At 44.7% G+C, this 21,401-nt stretch overlaps 1 protein-coding gene across 1 annotated transcript; it reads right to left on the bottom strand.

The window, feature by feature from the left end:
• Nucleotides 1–831: 831 nt before the first annotated feature.
• On the bottom strand, nt 832–21,197 carry LOC310941512 (myosin light chain kinase, smooth muscle-like; the record flags this gene model as incomplete). The annotated part of the gene is given in 26 exon segments (XM_083906699.1): nt 832–2,356; nt 3,412–3,524; nt 4,435–4,563; nt 4,647–4,737; nt 4,832–4,955; nt 5,069–5,221; nt 5,322–5,445; nt 6,744–6,961; nt 7,849–8,052; nt 8,133–8,217; nt 8,345–8,380; nt 8,634–8,748; nt 8,837–9,027; nt 9,132–9,282; nt 10,315–10,442; nt 10,535–10,582; nt 10,933–10,983; nt 11,350–11,466; nt 13,056–13,567; nt 13,570–13,867; nt 14,904–15,028; nt 15,104–15,308; nt 16,463–16,584; nt 18,927–19,111; nt 19,717–19,944; nt 21,096–21,197. Coding segments are annotated over 26 exon segments (3,981 nt in total). The 3' UTR covers nt 832–2,230.
• Nucleotides 21,198–21,401: the final 204 nt, after the last annotated feature.

The following is a 21,401-nucleotide window of genomic DNA, read 5'->3' as shown; positions in this document are numbered from 1 at the left end:
TTACTCATAAACTGTTTTCTTTGTTTTCCTTCAAACGGACTGATTATAATCCTGAGATTAGATCCAGTCCAGACCAGGACTACAGACTCAGACACAGAATATCGTTATAGCCTCCGTTGTTGCGTCAAGTTACGATCGTACAAAAGTTGCGAAAAACAAAATCTGGCCAATTATCCTCCAGGTTGGGGGCGGGGCTTCAGTCCCATCCACAGGAAGTGCGTGGTTATTTTAGATGCTACTTCCTGTTTGCATACAAATGTATTGTGATTTATTGTTGTTGTGTGAAACCTATATAATAAGTGTATTTTACAGATGTTAAACAAATATATATATGTATATATATATAAATACATATATATATGTCCATGTTATAATGACCAGACACAGCAGCGGTGATTTATGTCTTTATTTAGTGTCTGTGAGAGTTCTCCTCAAACTCAGATATAACAGTGAAGATCATCCACGTTCAGATTAATCCAAATCAAATCAGGACCAATAATCCACATAATCTAAATAATCCAAAGTATCATATAAATCTGTGTATTAAATACGTTTAAAAAAAAACAAAAAAACAACAACAAACACAGTATAATGTAGATGATCACACACACACACACACACACACACTGTGTGACGTGGCTTCGGATTGTGGACAAACACAAACAAACAAAAACAAACAAACACACAAACACGTTGGAATGTGACAAAAAAAAAACGCAGAGACGTTTAAATCACGTCTGGTTTTAGGCACGAACACATTTTTTATGACTCATCAAAATCCTAAAAAATAAGAACATGACTCGACGATTTCGTCTTATGAAATATGAATCTTTTTGAAGTGAGCGCCCCCTGTTGTTTACTTTAATATACAACTATAATCGTGTTGTCTACCAACCGAAGTTTACGATACAAACAAAGAAGGTTTGGACAGAGTGGACGTGTTTTCTGGTCCGTAAAGGCCACCGTAGTTCCCTGATTCGCTGTGTTGTCATCTGCAGTCTGACCACTAGATGTCACTGTGTGACCTCATCAGCAGCAGGGGGCGCTCACTGTCCTCGTCCACTGTGCCTATGAAGATGAATTCATGTCTCGTGTTGAACCAGACAATCATTTAAAGTGTCGTCGTGTTGCTCAAAGGCTAAAGTCAGGAGGCACAGGTGTTAGCTGTTAGTGGTTAGCTGTTAGCGGTTTGGGCTAAAAACCGTGTAAAAAAAACTAGTGCTGGCCATGATGTGTTTCCATGACGACTGACCGAAAAAAGACGCACGTGAGTCATGTGTTAGCGTTGGCGCCGCTAACGCGCCCAGCGCGACAAGAAAGCAGTAAAATCATCGTCTTCATCGTCTCCGAGCTTCATCCTGACAAACTGAGCTAACTGTGCTAAATGCTAACATAGCTACATGCTAGCATTTACTCATGGACCGGATGTCAACAAATGTAAGCTAATTGAAGAATGAACTAAGGTTTGTTAGCCAGCGAGCTAAATTAGCTAAGTTACAGCTGAAAGTCAGACTGTGTCATGGAAAAGCTCCATATGTGTTGTACTGTATTAGCTTAGCATTTTCACTAGTCCTGTTGCTAACTAACTAACTGACTAACAGTTTAAAAAGTAACATTAATCGGTTTTGCTCACTTTTTTACTGAATGTTTGACGATGAAGCTCTGACCATCACTTCTTCTTCTTCTTCACCTGGACGTCCACAGACACCAGGTCAAAGAGCGCCCCCTGCAGCTGTAGATGAATATGACTTTTTCACGTCTTCAGGATAATCGTGTTCTTGCGTTCTGTTTTTTTTTTTCTTAGACAATAATTTACTTTACTTTGATTTATTCATTGAAATGTTATTTGTAAACATTTGTTCGGTTTTGTAGTTTTTTGTTTAGCCAGAATAATCTTTACTGCCCTCTGGTGTCGACCGGTGGAACAACGTGAAGCGTGTTTTTTTTTTTAAACGGTTACAAAGTGTTTCAATTAAATAAGACTTGTGTCATAAACATCAAACACAGTAAGAGCACATGGTGTGAGGGGGCGGAGTTACAGGTGGGTCAGGTGACCTCTGGTGGTGAAAAGCTGCGAAGAATTTAAAGAGAACATTAGTGTATTTAAACCCCGCCCCCTGCTCCTCCTCCAATCAGAACCTGATATTTGTGGGTGTTTTTTTCTGCTCAAGTCAAACAGGAAGAGGAGGGTCAAAGAGTCCGCCTCCTCTTCCTGTGGGAGCCCAGACTTTTACTCCTCCTCTTCCTCCTCCTCTGCCCCGCCCATCACCTCCACCAGCAGCTCAGCCGTGCAGGTCGCCTCCCCCAGACTGTTCACCGCCTTCACCGTGTATTTGGCGTCATCGTCACCTGACACCTGAAGACGTATGGACAGGAAGTGAGTCAAGACTTATCTGTCCTCATGTCCCTGAACGCATCACAGTCTGTCCTCATGTCCCTGAACGCATCACAGTCTGTCCTCATGTCCCCGAACGCATCACAGTCTGTCCTCATGTCCCTGAACGCATCACAGTCTGTCCCTGAACACATCACAGTCTATCCTCAATGTGTCCCTGAACGCATCACAGTCTGTCCTCATGTCCCTGAACGCATCACAGTCTGTCCTCATGTCCCTGAACGCATCACAGTCTGTCCTCATGTCCCTGAACCATCACAGTCTGTCCTCAGTGTGTCCCTGAACGCATCACAGTCTGTCCTCATGTCCCTGAACATATCATTCTGTCCGCAGTGTGTCCCTGAACGCATCACAGTCTGTCCTCATGTCCCTGAACATATCATTCTGTCCGCAGTGTGTCCCTGAACGCATCACAGTCTGTCCTCAGTGTGTCCCTGAACGCATCACAGTCTGTCCTCATGTCCCTGAACATATCATTCTGTCCGCAGTGTGTCCCTGAACGCATCACAGTCTGTCCTCATGTCCCTGAACGCATCACAGTCTGTCCTCATGTCCCTGAACGCATCACAGTCTGTCCTCAGTGTGTCCCTGAACACATCAGTCTGTCCTCAGTGTGTCCCTGAACGCATCAGTCTGTCCTCATGTCCCTGAACGCATCACAGTCTGTCCTCATGTCCCTGAACACATCACAGTCTGTCCTCATGTCCCTGAACACATCACAGTCTGTCCTCAGTGTGTCCCTGAACACATCAGTCTGTCCTCATGTCCCTGAACACATCACAGTCTGTCCTCATGTCCCTGAACACATCAGTCTGTCCTCATGTCCCTGAACATCACAGTCTGTCCTCATGTCCTTGAACACATCACAGTCTGTCCTCATGTCCCTGAATGTCTCACAGTCTGTCCTCATGTCCCTGAATGTCTCACAGTCTGTCCTCATGTCCCTGAACACATCAGTCTGTCCTCATGTCCTCATGTCAGACATAATAAATGTGAATCATAGTTTGACCTCTGACCTCTGAAATGATGAGACTACAGTTTCCTTCTTCGTCGTAGTCGATCTGAAAATGTCGCGTTTCTTTGATCGGTTGTTCGTCTTTGTACCAAACGACCTCTGGGTCAGGGAAACCTGCCAAACCACGTCGGCAAATCACGTTTCAGCAAATCACGTTTCAGAAAATCACGTTTCAGCAAATCACGTTTCAGAAAATCACGTTTCAGCAAATCACGTTTCAGAAAATCACGTTTCAGCAAATCATGTTTAAGAAAATCACGTTTCAGCAAATCATGTTTAAGAAAATCACGTTTCAGAAAATCAAATCAAGTAACATTAGTTTAACTCATTAGTTTAAATAGTTGATAGTTAGTTGAAATAGTTGTTAATTGAAATAGTTGATAGTTAAACTAGTTGATAGTTAAAATAGTTTATTGTTAATTGAAATAGTTGATAGTTTAAATAGTTTATTAATAGTTAGTTTAATTAGTTGACAGTTAAACTAGTTGATTGTTAGTTGAAATAGTTGATAGTTAGTTAAAATAGTTTATTAGTTAGTTGAAATAGTTGATAGTTAAAATAGTTGATAGTTAAAATAGTTGATAGTTAGTTGAAATAGTTGATAGTTAAAATAGTTGATAGTAAGTTGAAATAGTTGAAAGTTAAAATAGTTGATAGTTAAAATAGTTGATAGTTAGTTGAAATAGTTGATAGTTAGTTAAAATAGTTTATTAGTTAGTTGAAATAGTTGATAGTTAAAATAGTTGATAGTTAAAATAGTTGATAGTTGAAATAGTTGATAGTTAAAATAGTTGATAGTTAGTTGAAATAGTTGATAGTTAAAATAGTTGATAGTTGAAATAGTTTATTATTAGTTAGTTGAAATAGTTGATAGTTAAAATAGTAGTTAGTTTATATAGTTGATAGTAAAAATAGTTTATTATTAGTTAGTTGAAATAGTTGATAGTTAAAATAGTTTATTATTAGTTAGTTTAAATAGCAGATAGTTAAAACAGTAGTTAGTTAGTTAGTTAGTTGTCTTAACCTTCGATCTTGCAGTCGAAGCGAGCGGCGCTTCCTTCCACCACCTCCACGTCTTTGATGACCGAGGTGAACGTGGGCTTTGACTCCGCCTTCTGCTCGTACTCCAGACACTCCAGGAACTGGTTGTCCTCTGGACAGAGACACGTTAGCACGTTAGCACGTTAGCGAGGCGAGTTGGACGAACCCTGTTTTTCCGGTGACCCGTGACCTCACCTTCAGTGGGCGAGCCCTTCTTAGCGCTGACGCCGGCCATCATCGCCATGGACGACAGTCGGCCGATGGCGAGCACGGCGTGACCCGTTTTCTACCACAGAAGAAGAAGAAGAAGAAGAGCCAGTCACCGCACATGAACAGAGAGCAGCAGAGAGCAGCAGGGGGCGCTGTCAGCAGCACTTTACCTGCCACTTCCTCCTCAGGATGTACTTCTTCATCCTCTCCTTGGACAGTTTCTTCGTCTTCATGGTGTTCGTGTCCTGCTTTAACCACGGATGCTCCAGACACTGAGCACATGACAGGCGACACCTGGGAGACACAAGCCACGCCCCCTTTTACCATCAAAATCAAACAGTCTTTCTCCTTTAGCCTGCCCCCTACTGGTGAGAAGGTGAATGGTTAGGGTTGTCCCGGCGTCTTACTTCATGTCCTTCTTCAGCAGCTGGGTGATGAAGTCTTTCCCGTTCTCAGAGATCTCGTCAAACGCGTCGTCCTCAAAGTCCCACGAGGCCGAGGTGACGTTGGACAGCGTCTCGTTGTCGTTGTCGCCCATAAACGGAGACAAGCCGCTGAGTCTGCGACACACAAACACACAAACAAACAGACAAACACACACACACACACAGGTCAGAGGACGTCGCAGGAGGAAGTGAATGAGTGAGAGGATGAACTCACAGGATGTAGCAGATGACTCCGATGCTCCACATGTCTGTCGGGTAACTGATGGCTTCATAGTTGATGACTTCAGGAGCCACGAACTCTGGAGTCCCGAACAAAACCTTCAGCGTTCCTGCGTTTTCTGTCCAGGACAACATTCACACGTTCATTCATGTTCACACGTTCACTTATGTTTACATATTCATTCATACATGTTCACAAGTTCATTTGTTTACATATTCATACGTTCATGTTCACACTTTTATTTGTTTACATATTCATACGTCCATATTCATACATTCATACATGTTCACACATTCATATGTTTACATATTTACACATTCATACATGTTCACATTCATACATATTTACACGTTCATATGTTTACATATTCAAACCCTCACACATTCATACGTTTATATATTCACACATTCATATGTTACATATTCACACGTTCATGTTTACATATTCACACATTCATATATATTCACAAGTTCATGTTTACATATTCATACATTCACAAATTCACACGTTCACATATTCAAACATTCATACCTTCACATAGTCACACATTCATATATGTTCACACATTCAAACATATTCACACGTTCATATAGGTTCACACATTCAAAAATATTCACACATTCATTCTTTTACATATTCACACATTCCTATATGTTCACACGTTTACATATTCACTCATTCATATATGTTCACACGTTTACATATTAACACATTCATATAAATTCACAAGTTCATGTTTACATATTCATAAGTTCACACATTCACACGTTCACATATTCACACATTCATACCTGCACATAGTCACACGTTCACATATGTTCACACATTCAAACATATTCACACGTTCATATATGTTCACGTTCATTTGTTCACACATTCATACTTTTACATATTCACACATTCACACGTACACACATTCATATATGTTTACAAGTTCATATGTTTACATATTCATACGTTCACACATTCATACGTTCACATATTCACACGTTCATATGTTCACACATTCAAACATATTCACACGTTCATATATATTCGCACGTTCAAACATTCATACACATTCACACGTTCACACATTCACACACATTCACACGTTTACATATTCACACGTTCATGTATATTCACACGGTCACACACATTCACACGTTCACATATTCACTCGTTCACACACATTCACACTCGTTCACACACATTCACACTCGTTCACACACATTCACACATTCACACGTTCACACACGTTCACACACGTTCACAGGTTCACACGTTCACACATTCACACACGTTCACACACATTCACACGTTCACACATTCACACACGTTCACTCATTCACACACATTCACACATTCACACATTCACACACATTCACACTTTCACACGTTCACTCATTCACACACATTCACACGTTCACAGGTTACCGAGACATCTTGCGAGTCCAAAGTCGATGAGCTTGATCTTTGATCCCGTCTTATTGACACACATGATGTTCTCAGGCTTCAGGTCCAGATGAACCACGCCCACTTTGTGGATGAAGCTGACGCCGTCGATGATCTGAAGCATGTATTTGATGACCTCACGCTCTGTCAACTCAAAGTCCTCGTCGATGATTCGCTCAAACAACTCACCGCCAGAAATCCTGCACAGACACAGACAAGATCATCACACAGTGATCCTCCCAGTGGACACTGATGGTACTGCAGGAGCTGTCAAAGATGATTTTTACTTTGAGTTTGGACAGTTGGACAGTGAGTGTTGGACAGTGAATGTTGGACAGTTGGACAGTAAGTGTGTACAGTTGGACAGTAAGTGTGGACAGTTGGACAGTGAGTTGGACAGTAAGTGTGTACAGTTGGACAGTGAGTTGGACAATTGGACAGTGAGTGTGGACAGTTGGACAGTTAGTGTGGACAGTTGGACAGTAAGTGTGGACAGCTGGACAGTGAGTTGGACAGTTGGACAGTGAATGTTGGACAGTTGGACAGTGAGTGTGGACAGTTGGACAGCTGGACAGTGAGTTGGACAGTTGGACAGTGAGTGTGGACAGTTGGACAATGAGTGTTGGACAGTTGGACAATGAATGTTGGACAGTTGGACAGTGAATGTTGGACAGTTGGACAGTGAGTGTGGACAGTGGACAGTGAATGTTGGACAGTGAGTGTTGGACAGTTGGACAGTGGACAGTGAGTGTTGGACAGTTGGACAGTGAGTGTGGACAGTTGGACAGCGAGCGTTGGACAGTGAATGTTGGAGAGTTGGACAGTGAGTGTGGACAGTGGATAGTGAATGTTGGACAGTGAGTGTTGGACAGTGAGTGTTGGACAGTTGGACAGTGAGTGTTGGACAGTTGGACAGTGAGTGTGGACAGTTGGACAGTGAGTGTGGACAGTTGGACAGTGAATGTTGGACAGTTGGACAGTGAGTGTGGACAGTGAATGTTGGACAGTGAGTGAGGACAGTGAATGTTGGACAGTTGTACAGTGAATGTTGGACAGTGAGTGTGGACAGTTGGACAGTTGGACGTACATCTCCAGGACCATGACCATGTCAGACTTGGCCTCAAACGCGTCCACACACTGGACCAGTTTAGGATGATGGAGACGGTTCATGATGTCGATCTCCTGACGGACGTTCTGTTTGTCTTTGGCCGAAAACGCTTTGATGAATTTTCCCGCCCAAACTTTCCTCGTGGATTTTTCCACCAGTTTGAAAACTTGTCCAAACTTTCCCCTGCAACGATAACACACGGTGAGGACGCGGGGGGGACACAGGTGCATTGTGGGTGAGGGGGCGGGGGGGCGGAGCCTTACGTTCCCAGCCGCTCCTCCACGTCGTACAGCTCCTTCACCTTCACCTCGGTGCGAATCGCCACGTCTCTGTATTCAGGCTCTTTGTCTGAATCACACACAGGTCAGAGGTCACGGGGAGGTCATGTGACGTCACGCTATCGTGTGTGTGCGTGTGTGTGTGTGTGTGTGCGTGAGTGTGTGTGTGGCATATCGACGTAAGCAGGAAGTCGTACCTTCGTCGTCCTCCTCCACTTCGTCCTCGTGTTTTTCTGTCGGGGACCAAACGGCAGCGGCGTTAGCATTGTTAGCATTGTTAGCACCAAACGTCACGTTCAAAGATGTGAGCGCTAATTTAAGTTAATCTGTGCTTGTTTTTATTTAAAGTCAGTGCAGTGACGTTAGTCGACCTGAAGGGGGGGGGCACAAATATGAATGTTAGCAGTTAGCTTAGCATTAGCATTCGGCGTGAACTCCGTGAACGTCATTTGATAGGGTTTTTTTTTTTTACACTTTTACACTGACCGTCATCGTCCACCAGTCCGACCGTCACCGGCTCCGACTCGGCGCTCGGTTCTCCGACGCCGTAAATGTTCTGCGCTCGGACGCGGAACTTGTACTGACGCTCAGGCAGAAGGTTCTGTACACACGGACACAGACACGCAGACACGGTCAAAGACGGTAAACGCGGCACACTTCCTGTCTGCGAACGAAGCTCCCGTACACACCTGCACGTTGTAGGACGTGCTGTTACAGGACACCAGGTGGCGCCACTGCTGCTCCACAGAGTCCCACGCCTCCAGGAGGTAGGACTGAACGGCGCTGCCGCCGTCGTACGTGGGCCCGTACCACGACAGCGTCAGACTGGAGCGGCGGACGTCCGAGGCGGCGGGGACTCTGGCCGGAGGGTCGGGTTTATCTGAGACACACAGAGGGACAACGCTGACCCCTACAGGCTGCTGCACCGCACTGCAATCACACACGTCACCACGACAACAACAACAACGACGACAGCGCTCTTACCGACGATGGTGAGGTTGAGCGCCGCCTGTCTCACGCCGTACGTGTTCCTCAGCTCGATGGTGTAACAGCCGCAGTGATCCTGCTGACCGCTGCTGATGGTCAGTCTGCTCGTGATGTCATCGCTGATGATGTCGGCCACGCCCTCCTGGATCTGAACACACACACACACACAGAGGAGTGATCATGTGATCAAGATGAACTAAGTGCACGCACACACACACACACACACACGCACACACGCACACACGCACACACGCACACGCACACACACACTCACACGCTCACACGCACTCACACACACACTCACACGCACGCACACACACTCATACGCACACACGCACACACACACACACACTCACACACACTCGCACTCACTAGCACGCACGCACACACTCACTCACACACACACACACACACACACGTACACACACACTCACTCACTCACACACACTAACACGCACGTGCACGCACGCACACACACACACTCACACGCACACACACACACTCACTCACTAGCACACACACTTACACACTCACACACTCACTCACTAGCACACACACTCACAAGCACGCACACACACACGCACACACACACACTCGCACTCACTAGCACGCACGCACACACTCACGCACACACTCACTCACACACACACACACACACACACACACACGTACACACACACTCACTCACACTCACTCACTCACACACACTAACACGCACGTGCACGCAAGTGCACGCACACACGCGCATGCACGCACGCGCATGCACGCACGCACACACACACACTCACACACGCACACACTCACTCACTAGCACACACACTCACAAGCACGCACACACACACGCACACACACACACACACTCACACACACTCACTAGCACGCACGCACACACTCACTCACACACACACACACACACACACACGTACACACACACTCACTCACACTCACTCACTCACACACACGCACGCACGCACGCACGCACACACACACACGCTCACACACATACACACACTCACACGCATGCAAGCGCACACACTCACACGCACGCACGCACGCACACACACGCTCACACACACACACACACACACACACACACACATACACACACACACACACACACACACACACACACACACACACACACACTCACTCTCACACACACACACACACACACACTCACTGGCTTCCTGAACTTCAGCCAGGTACAGATAATAGGTGGAGCTCCAGTGAAGCGACAGACGATCTCCACTTTCTGTCCGGCCAGAATCTTCATGTCCTCAGGAAACTGAAGGATCTGAGGAGGAAGAGCTGCTGACGACAGATCAATAACCTGTGATCAGTCATCAATAACCTGTGTGTGTGTGTGTGTGTGTGTGTGTGTGTGTGTGTGTGTGTGTAACCTTGTTTTGGAGGAGTCTTGGTTGTTGGTTTCTTTATCCTGGCTTCACCTGTGAGACATGACATGACAACCAATCATGAGTGAGTGAGACACACACACACACACACACACACAGACACACACACAGACAGACACACACACAGACACACACACAGACACACACACACAGACAGAGACACACACAGACAGTCTGTATATTATGTGTTTTTTATAGACACACACTGTGATGTGAATGAGGAGCAGAGAGGATGATGGGAAACGTGGACGGTGTGTGTGTGCGTGCGTGCGTGTGTGCGTGCGTGTGTGTGTGTGTGTGTGTGGGAACCATCAGCCTCAGTCTTCAGCTCCTTATTGGGACAAAAGGAAAAAAAGGAGCTGCTGCATATTTTGGAAACTCACTCTCTAAGGTCGCTGTGGACTTCTTCACTGACGGAGAGTTTTCACCAGGGTCTGAGGGGGAGAGGTCATTTACATATCATTTACATACGAAGGATGAACACACACACACACACACACACTTTTTACAGATCACACAGTAACTATATAGAAGATATATAATAAGAACTTATACAAAGTTTAACAGCTGTCTCAGATTTGACGTCTTTTGTTCACAGACTAAAATCACAGTGAGTTTCTGAGTCTCAACAGCAGGGGGCGCTCACAGCTGAGTTCCTCACACAACAAAGAACCTGAACTGTGCCTTTAACACTTCTCTCTCTCTCTCTCTCTTCAGGGAAATCCTTCATTAAATCTCTGTCTTAACAACAGGAAACAGGATAATCTGTGATTGAGATTAAATCTGAAAACACGTCTCACCGTGAACGAGGACGGTGCAGCTACAGTCTGTTCGTCCTGAAGAACCTTCAGCCAAACATCTGTACTGACCCTGGTCCTCTGGAAGAGCTTTGTCTATGGTCAGAGAGCACAGGCCGCCTGCAACAACAACAACAACAACAACAACAGTGTCACAAACAACAACAACAACAACGTCATAAACAACAATAACAACAGTGTCACAAACAACAACAACACCAGTGTCATAAACAACAACAATAACAACAACAGCATCACAAACAACCACAACAACAGTGTCATAAACAACAGCATCACAAACAACCACAACAGTGTCATAAACAACAGCATCACAAACAACAATAACAACAACAACAGCATCACAAACAACAACAATAACAACAACAGCGTCACAAACAACCACAACAACAGCGTCACAAACAACAACCACCACAACAACAACAGCGTCAAACAACAACAACAACAGCATCACAAACAACAACAACAACAGTGTCATAAACATCAACAATAACAGTGTCACAAACAACAACAATAACAACAACAGCATCACAAACAACCACAACAACAGTGTCATAAACAACAACAATAACCGCGTCAAACAACAACATCACAATCAACAACAGCGTCATAACAACCACAACAACAACAGTCTTACAAACAACAACAGCATCACAAACAACAACAGCATCACAAACAACCACAACAACAGCGTCACAAACAACAACAGTGTCACAAACAACAGCAACGACAGTAACGTCACAAACAACAACAGTATCATAAATCATGTCACAAATAACAATAACAACACGACTCAGCACCAAAATCCCATTTGAATCAGAAAACATCAAAGAAACAAATGTGTCTTTGTGTCATTATATTTATATTCATGTGTATGTGACTAACTCAATGGTTAAGCTCCGCCCCCAGGTTGGTGTGTGTGTGTGTGTGTGTGTGTGTGTTCTATTGTACAGTACAAACTGAGGACAACAGTGACCTCTGACCTTTAACAGGCTGGATCAGGGACCGACTGAAATAACAGAAGGTGGATTAGTGCAGTCACACACACACACACACACACACACACACACACACACACACACACACACACACACACACACACACACACACATGTTCAGATATAGCAGCAGGTCTTTACTGTTCTCCATCACAACATCACATGTTTGATCTTAAAGATCAAAACAAACAGAAATGACCTTTGTTTTCTTTATTCATACAAAAAAACATTTTCATCTCAAACTGGTGGAATATTCCTTTAATGGACTTTAATGACAGTGTGTGTGTGTGTGTGTGTGTGTGTGTGTGTGTGTGTGTGTGTGTGTGTGTGTGTGTGTACGTGTGTGTAAAGTGATCCGTCTCATCACATCCTGTCGCTGTTGTCTCAGATCTGTCTTCTATTAATAGAGTCTGAGCTTCATCTTCATCATAAACTTCAGTTATTCATTGTTCCTTCAGGTGCTAGCATCGTACAGCTAACATTGGCTAGCATGCTGTGTCGCTAGGCTAACCGCAACAAGCACAGCTTAATGCAAACAACAACAACAACGGCATCTGCTCCTTAACCTTTGACCTTTGACCCGCGACTTTGTTTTCCAAAGTTCAGGTTCAGACTCAAGTCTGTAGGAAGTGATGTCGGTCCATGTGTGTGTGTCCGTGTGTGTGTGTGTGTGTGTGTGTGTGTGACCTCTGACCTTTGCTGGCGAGGACGATGAACTTGGACGCTTTGATGGTTTTCCCGTCCAGAGTCCAGGTCACAGAGACGTCACAGGGCTGAGGGCTGAGGAGACACTGGAGACGCAGACGCTGTCCGTCCTCCACCGTCACATCACTGAGCTTCTCCACAAACTCCAGCACCTTCCCTGCTCCTCCTGCTCCTCCTGCTCCTCCTCCTGCTCCTCCTGCTCCTCCTGCTCCTCCTCCATTACTCCTGTCGTTAATCCCTCTGTCCACACAGTTGTTGACCGTCGTCGCCTTCTCCTCGTCTCCGTTGGCCGCCGTCTTCTTCTTGCCGGCGAGGACGGACCTGAAGTCGGCGGCGTTCTTCTCGGGCGCCTCCTGCGCTTTGCTGCCGTTGCTGTTGGTGGCGCTCTTCTTCCCCAGCACGGAGCGGAAGTCCACCTGCTGCGAGGAGGCGACCTTGCGCTCCTCCTGCGCCTTGGGCTTGACCCCCTTGAGGTTGGACTTAAAATCCATGTGTGTGTGAGCGTCCCGGCGGCTGCTGACGCCTCCTTCTGTCGCAGCTCCTCTGCACGGTGCGTGAGGAGGCCTCGGGGAGCAGCGGTGGAGGTCTGGTGGTGGTGGTGGTGGTCCTCCTCCTCCTCCTCCTTCTTCTTCTTCACCTCCTGCTGCAGGTGCAGGAGTGGCTGCTTCTCCTTCTGCTCCTGCTTGGCCTCCTGCCACTGCTGACTGACACCAGCTCTGCTGCTGCCGCTCTGCTCCACGCCTCCTCCTCCTCCTCCTCTGGAACCTCCTCCTCCTCCTCCTCCTCCTGCTGCTGCTGCTGCTGCAGAGTTGGACAAACGAGGACAGACGGACAAGAGACAAGAGAGAGAGAGAGAGAGAGAGAGAATAAACAGAGCTGGGTTAATGCCCCAGAACAAGAGGCCAAGCCCCGCCCACTTTGTGTTTGGGGGCGGAGACAGGACGAGGAAACAGACCTCGACTCTAAATGTTCACGTTACATCACAAGTGACTCCACTGTCCTTATAAGGACATACACCCTGAACTGTCTCTGTCTCACACACACACACACACAAAAAGACACACACACACAAAGACACACACACACACACACACTCGCTGACTGTGATTGGTTCATTGATCAGACGGATGACGGACAGGACGTCTCTCACCTGTCGTCGTCTCGTCCTCTTGTGTCTTCATCGGTGACCGACAGACTCACAACAGCTACACACTGTTCCTGTACACACACACAAACACACACGCACACACACACACTCACACACACACACACCAACACATTTACAAATTTCTACTTCATGAATGACATCTATAAAGAACTACTGGGTGCAGTACCATAACATGTCTGCAGGTGGAGCCCCAATTGAGTACCTAATTGAGGACCTGTGTTAAAAATAGAGTATAACATGTTTTCAACCTAAGGAAGTGATTTCAATCAAAACAAAGTGAGGACCGGCCAAAATGTCCTCACTTTGTAAAAATGTCCTCACTTTGTTGGTTAAAAACTGGTCACTGGTCCTCGGTATGCCACAAGAACACACACACACACACACACACACACACAGACACACAAACTTTTTCAGTGACTTACAGAAACTTAAATGTTGGGATTATTCTTGACTTACTTTGTTTGTAAATGTCCTCTGTCCCTCATAAATGTCATCTGTCCATCATGTATGTCCTCTGTCCCTCATAAACGTCCTCTGTCCCTCATAAATGTCCATAAATGTCCATAAATGTCCTCTGTCCCTCATAAACGTCCTCTGGTCTAAACATGTCAGAATGTCTTTGTTTATACATCCCTAATAAAAGTCTAAAGTGAACATGAATGAATGAACGGACAGATTTACAGCTGAACATGGCGGTGGCGAGGAGGCGGAGCTTAATCCTCAGCGTGTCAATAAAGTTTGTCTCTGACCTCAGGCTGAACAGATAATCTCCAGCGTGACACGTCTTCACCGTCCTGAGGACAAAGGAGGACAAAGGAGGACTCGTTCAAACACAACACATATGTCTCAGTCGTGAGGACATCGAGGACCTGATCAGCAGCGAGACCACGTGGTCTTTCTGCAGCAGCTCGTAGTCTTCAGAGGTCAGAGGTCGTCTCAGGTCAGCTCTGGTCCAGGTGCACTGAGGGAACGGGTCTCCAAAGACGGCACAGGACAGGAGGACATGTTGTCCCACCGCCGCGCTCACAGGTTTGGGTTTGGAGATGAACCACGGCTGGACGCCATCTACAGGCTCTGTCCGGAAATACACAGGTGTTAGCAGATGTTAATAGGTGTTAGGAGATGTTAGAAGGTGTCTTCAGATGTTAGCAAGTGTTAGAAGATGTCTTCAGATGTTAGCAGGTGTTAGCAGATGAATTCAGCAGATGTCTTCAGGTGTTAGCAGATGTTAACAAGTGTCTTCAGGTGTTAGCAAATGTCTTCAGATGTTAGCAGATGTTAGTAGGTGCTAGCAGATGTTTTCAGGTGTTAGCAGATGTCTTCAGGTGTTAGCAGGTGTTACCAGATGTTAGTAGGTGCTAGCAGATGTTTTCAGGTGTTAGCAGATGTCTTCAGATGTTAGCAGGTGTTAGCAGATGAATTCAGCAGATGTCTTCAGGTGTTAGCAGATGTTAACAAGTGTCTTCAGGTGTTAGCAAATGTCTTCAGATGTTAGCAGGTGTTAGCAGATGAATTCAGCAGATGTCTTCAGGTGTTAGCAGATGTTAACAAGTGTCTTCAGGTGTTAGCAAATGTCTTCAGATGTTAGCAGATGTTAGTAGGTGCTAGCAGATGTTTTCAGGTGTTAGCAGATGTCTTCGGGTGTTAGCAGGTGTTACCAGATGTTAGTAGGTGCTAGCAGATGTTCTCAGGTGTTAGCAAATGTCTTCAGATGTTAGTAGGTGCTAGCAGATGTTCTCAGGTGTTAGCAGATGTCTTCAGATATTAGCAGGTGTTAGCAGATGTCTTCAGGTGTTAGCAGATGTTAACAAGTGTCTTCAGCTGTTAGCAAATGTCTTCAGATGTTAGCAGATGTTAGTAGGTGCTAGCAGATGTTTTCAGGTGTTAGCAGATGTCTTCAGAACTAGAGATAATGAGCAGGAGAAGTTTGGATGAATGAGACAAGTGACCTTCACAGATTATGAAGACATAAGAGTGGATTATATAACACACACACACACACACACACACACACACACACACACACACACACACACACAGGCACAGACACAGAGGAAATGAAGCATTAGTGAATTTGTCCTCATCTCGTCTTCACCATGTCTCTGGTGGTTTGACAGGAAATACCAGTGCACACGCACACGCACACACACACGCACACACACACGCACACACACACACACACACACACACACACACACAAACACACACACACGCACACACACTGGTACCGGTCAGCTCCAGCGTCATGGCGACTCTGCTGCCGTCCATCACCTTCAGGTCGAGCAGCCGTTTGACGAATCGCGGCGCCTCAAAGATGGCGTCTGTGACCTTTGACCTCTGACCCTGCAGACTGCCTGCACACACAACACAACACAACACAACACAACTACCTAATGCTAGTACTGGTTGTTGATGCAGTTACACATTAATCAATTAAACAGTTAGCACTGAGAGCCAGGTGTGTGTGTGTGTGTGTGTGTGTGTGTGTGTGTGTGTGTGTGTGTGTGTGTGTGTGTGGTGTACAGGCTTTGGTCTGTGTACATATCAGACATGCCACAGAGGACACACACACACACACACACACACAGTTTGAAGAGAGGAAAAAGGAAATCCCGACTCCTTATAAGGACAGTGAGGATCAAACTGAAGATGTCTCTCTCTCTCTCTCTCTCTCTCTCTCTCTGCTTTAAAGGGACAGTTCAGGTGTTTTGAAGCAGTGACATATAGAGCGCCTCCTGCTGCTGAACACCTGTCATCAGGCATTTTCTCAATGAAAACCACTCACTCCCACACCAAAGTCCACAGAGGATAAAATCAGTGATTTCAGCTGCTAGTGCCGGTCCTCTGCTGCCTCGTGTGGTCACTTTGTGTCACTGAGGTCAATCGAACACTGAAGAGACATTTAATGATGGAGGTGACAGTGACACAAAGTGACCACACGAGGCAGCAGTGGATGAAAACGACTGATTTACTCTGTGGACTTTTGTGTGGGATAGTGAGTGAGTGTGTGTGTGTGTGTCTCAGCAGCAGGGGGCGCTCACAGATCACGTGGATCGAGAGCCGAGAGTTTATCATAAGCGAACTGTCCCTTTAAGGACAAAGGACAGTTTCCTCTCTGCTGCTGATGTGAAAACAGCTGTGAGACATCTGAGACATCTGAGACATGTGGACGAGACACAGACAAGAACCATGTCCTTGTTAGGTGTGTGTGTGTGTGTGTGTGTGTGTGTGTGTGTGTGTGTGTGTGTGTGTGTGCGCTGCGTTCACTGGACCAGCGTGTTTTGTCTTTATATGGTTTCCAGCTCTCATATTTGTTTAACTCTCCTCCGAGCTGATGGCCCCCCCCTCCCACCCCACACACACACACACACATTCTTGTACTTTCTGCATACTGAGGACCAGCATTTCCACTTTATAAATCACAATTACAAATATCTTCTTCATGAATGACATCTACAAAATACTACTGGTTGCAGTACCATAAAAAGGTCGCAGGTGGAGCCCCAGAGCAAAAAGGACTGGAAAACTTTTTTTTTGAATTTTTGGTCCAAAATTTGACAAAAACCTCACACTATACTATATCGTCCAAAATTTGAAAAAAAGTTTGCCAAAAATTTTGGTCCAAAATTTGACAAAAGTATCATACTATACTATATTGTCCAAAATTTGAAAAAGAGAAATTACCCAAAATTTGAAAAAAAAAAATGACCCAAAATTTAAAAAAAAAATTTTTTACCCAAAATTTGAAAAAAGAAATGTACCCAAAAATTTTGGTCCAAAATTTTACAAAAACGTCACACTATACTATATCGTCCAAAATTTGAAAAAAAAAGTTTCCCAAAATTTTTGGTCCAAAATTTGACAAAAATATCATACTATACTATGTCGTCCAAAATTAAAAAAAAAAATTACCCAACATTTGAAAAAAAAAAATTACCCAAAATTTGAAAAAAGAAATGTACCCAAAAATTTTGGTCCAAAATTTGACAAAACCATCATACTATACTATGTCGTCCAAAATTTTTAAAACAAAATTGACCCAAAATATGACAAAAACATCATACTATACTATATTGTCCAAAATTTGAAAAAATAAATTTTACCCAAAATCTTTGGTCCAAAATTTGACAAAAAAATCATACTATACTATATTGTCCAAAAATTTTTTTTTTTTTTTTTTTGAAAAATTGAGTATAGCATGTTATAGCAACCTAAGGAAGTGATTTGAAGTGAGGACCGGCCAAAATGTCCTCATTCCATAAAAATGACCTCACTTTGTTGGTTAAAAACCCTCACTGGTCCTCAGTATGCCGCAAGTACAAGAACACACACACACACACACTGTGTTTCTATTTCAGCTCTCTCGTGTTTCTCCTGACTCGACTGTTTTCAGATCAGTTAATTTAACTAACACACACACACACACACACACACACACACACACACACACACACACACACACACACAGTGTCTCATCGGTGAGGACAAATAATAAACATTAAAAAACAACACTTTCTGTTTTATTTAGTTAAACATCTTACACAGTGTGTGTGTGTGTGTGTGTGTGTGTGTGTCTTTGCTGCCCCCTGCTGGACACGTCAGTGGTGACTTAAAGGAATATTCATATATTCTATATTGTGTGAGCTGCTTCGTTGACTCACTCAGCGTCCGCTGCTCCACGCTGTCCCTCACAGTGATCGTCTGGCTCCCCCTGGAGGTGGAGCTGAGCCACTGCAGCCGCTGCTCCACAGCCGCTGGTGTACCGAACACGAGTAACTTCCTGCGTCGTCCGCACAAACTTCCTTTATCTCCAGGAAGTGAAGGCCGGAGCGCACGCACGCGCCGACACGCCCACAAGACTGGAGCACCGCCCCCTCCTGAGATATAAACAACAAACAAACAGAGACTCACCTGTAGCTAACACTCGTATAAACACACCTGTAGCTAACACTCATATAAACTCACCTGTAGCTAAAGGTAAACTCACCTGTAGCTAACACTCGTATAAACGCACCTGTAGCTAAAGGTAAACTCACCTGTAGCTAACACTCGTACAAACACACCTGTAGCTAACACTCATATAAACACACCTGTAGCTAAAGGTAAACTCACCTGTATCTAACACTCATACAAACTCACCTGTAGCTAACACTCATATAAACTCACCTGGAGCTAACAGTCGTTCAAACTTTTGTAAAAAGATTTTTGTTCAGGTATTTGTGGGCGTGTCCTAATAGCAGTACTATTGTTAGCTGTAGCAGTAGCAGTAATGTACAATGGTATAGTTATGAGGTAGTTGTGATGCTAGCAGCAGTTATGCTAGCAGCAGTTATAGTATTGTTAGATGGTAGTATAGCGAGCAGTAGTGCTGTTTTCAGTAGTAGTACTACAGATAGCAGTAGTAGAAGTACTGTCGACAGGTATAATAGTATAGAGAGCAGTAGGAGTAGTCGTTAATTCTAGCATTAGCAGTATTATCTGCAGTACTGCAGGTATTTGTACCTTCACAGAGAATCTCCACAGTCACCTGTCGACTCCCCGCCTGATTGGTTGCCTGACAGGTGTAACGTCCGAGGTCGTCTTCTCTGACTCCGCCCACCACCAAACTGAAGGTGCCCCGCCCACGTCGCTCAATGACACAGTGTTCTCGTCCAATCACAGGCTTCCCCTCTCTGTACCATGTGACCTGAGGCTCAGGATGACCGTGCACCTGAAAAAAAACATACTGAGTCTGTGGTTTTCAAAATAAAATACCCTGAGTCTGTGGTTTTTCTCAAAATAAAACATCCTGAGTCTGTGGTTTTCAAAATAAAACACCCTGAGTCTGTGGTTTTCAAATTAAAACATCCCGAGTCTGTGATTTTTCTCAAAATAAAACATCCTGAGTCTGTGGTTTTCAAAATAAAACACCCCGAGTCTGTGATTTTCAAAATAAAACATCCTGAGTCTGTGGTTTTCAAAATAAAACAACCTGAGTCTGTGGTTTGCAAAATAAAACATCTTGAGTCTGTGGTTTTCAAAATAAAACATCCTGAGTCTGTGGTTTTCAAATTAAAACATCCCGAGTCTGTGGTTTTCAAAATAAAACAACCTGAGTCTGTGGTTTGCAAAATAAAACATCTTGAGTCTGTGGTTTTCAAAATAAAACACCCTGTACTGTTTATGTGTACAAGTAATGAGGCAGTTTATAATTTAACCTGAATTATCCCTTAAACACCAAACTGTCACACACACACACACACACACACACTGCTGTTTTTAAGTGATTTAAATTAAAGTAATAAATGAAGTTAAAAACAAACTCACCTCTGCTGATCTTTTTCTTCTTCGGTGTAAAAACAAACTGTTTTCACCTGAATAATTAGTGCATTCATCAACGGGAGCTCCTCCTCCTCCTCCTCCTCCTCTTCCTCTTCCTCCTCCTCCTCCTCACAGATAGAGGGTGCCCTCGTGCAGTGACGCCTCTTTGCCACCAGGTGTCACTGTAGGATCTTCCCTCCATCTCCTCATCAACCTTCTGCTGAATCCCAGACAGGAAGTGAAGCACAGACACTACAAAATAAACCGGGAGACCAAACCTAAAACCCAAATATTTACACAATGATTTCATGCTTTTTAAACAAAACATTCGACATTAAATTAAATTAAACTGCGTCAATAAAATCAAATATTAACATTAGAACAAAACGGAAAGAAAAGGACAAATCCCCAGGCTTTTATTTTGAAGGAGCTTGCAGGAAGTTGATGTGGATAGAGTCTTTTACTTTGACAGTCTGGATATGTCCGCAGTCCAGAAGAAACGCAGCTTCATCTCTGCGCACTTTGTGATTCTGAACCACGAACCCGAGGTCTGATTCACACCGAACCGAACCGAACATAACCGAGCCGAGCCGAACCAGAGCCAGAGCCGAGACCCGGACAGACCAAGACCTTCATCTTCATCCAGACCTGCAGAGTCTTCATCACCGGTATGAACCCTCTCCGTGTGTGTGCGTGTGTGTGTGTCTGCGCGAGCGTGCACGCGCCACTCCCTGTCCTCGTGCACACCTGCAGGTGATTGACAGCGAGGATCATGAAGGTCACAGAGTCCGTGACGTCACAACAGTGTCGTGCACGTCACAATATTACACACACATAATATACTGTAATAGTGTTGTTATTATTATT

The sequence above is a fragment of the Microchirus variegatus genome, assembly GCF_963457635.1.
Source record: "Microchirus variegatus genome assembly, chromosome: 20".
NCBI classification, from domain to species: Eukaryota; Metazoa; Chordata; class Actinopteri; order Pleuronectiformes; family Soleidae; genus Microchirus; species Microchirus variegatus.
This window is presented reverse-complemented; position numbering and strand designations above follow the sequence as displayed.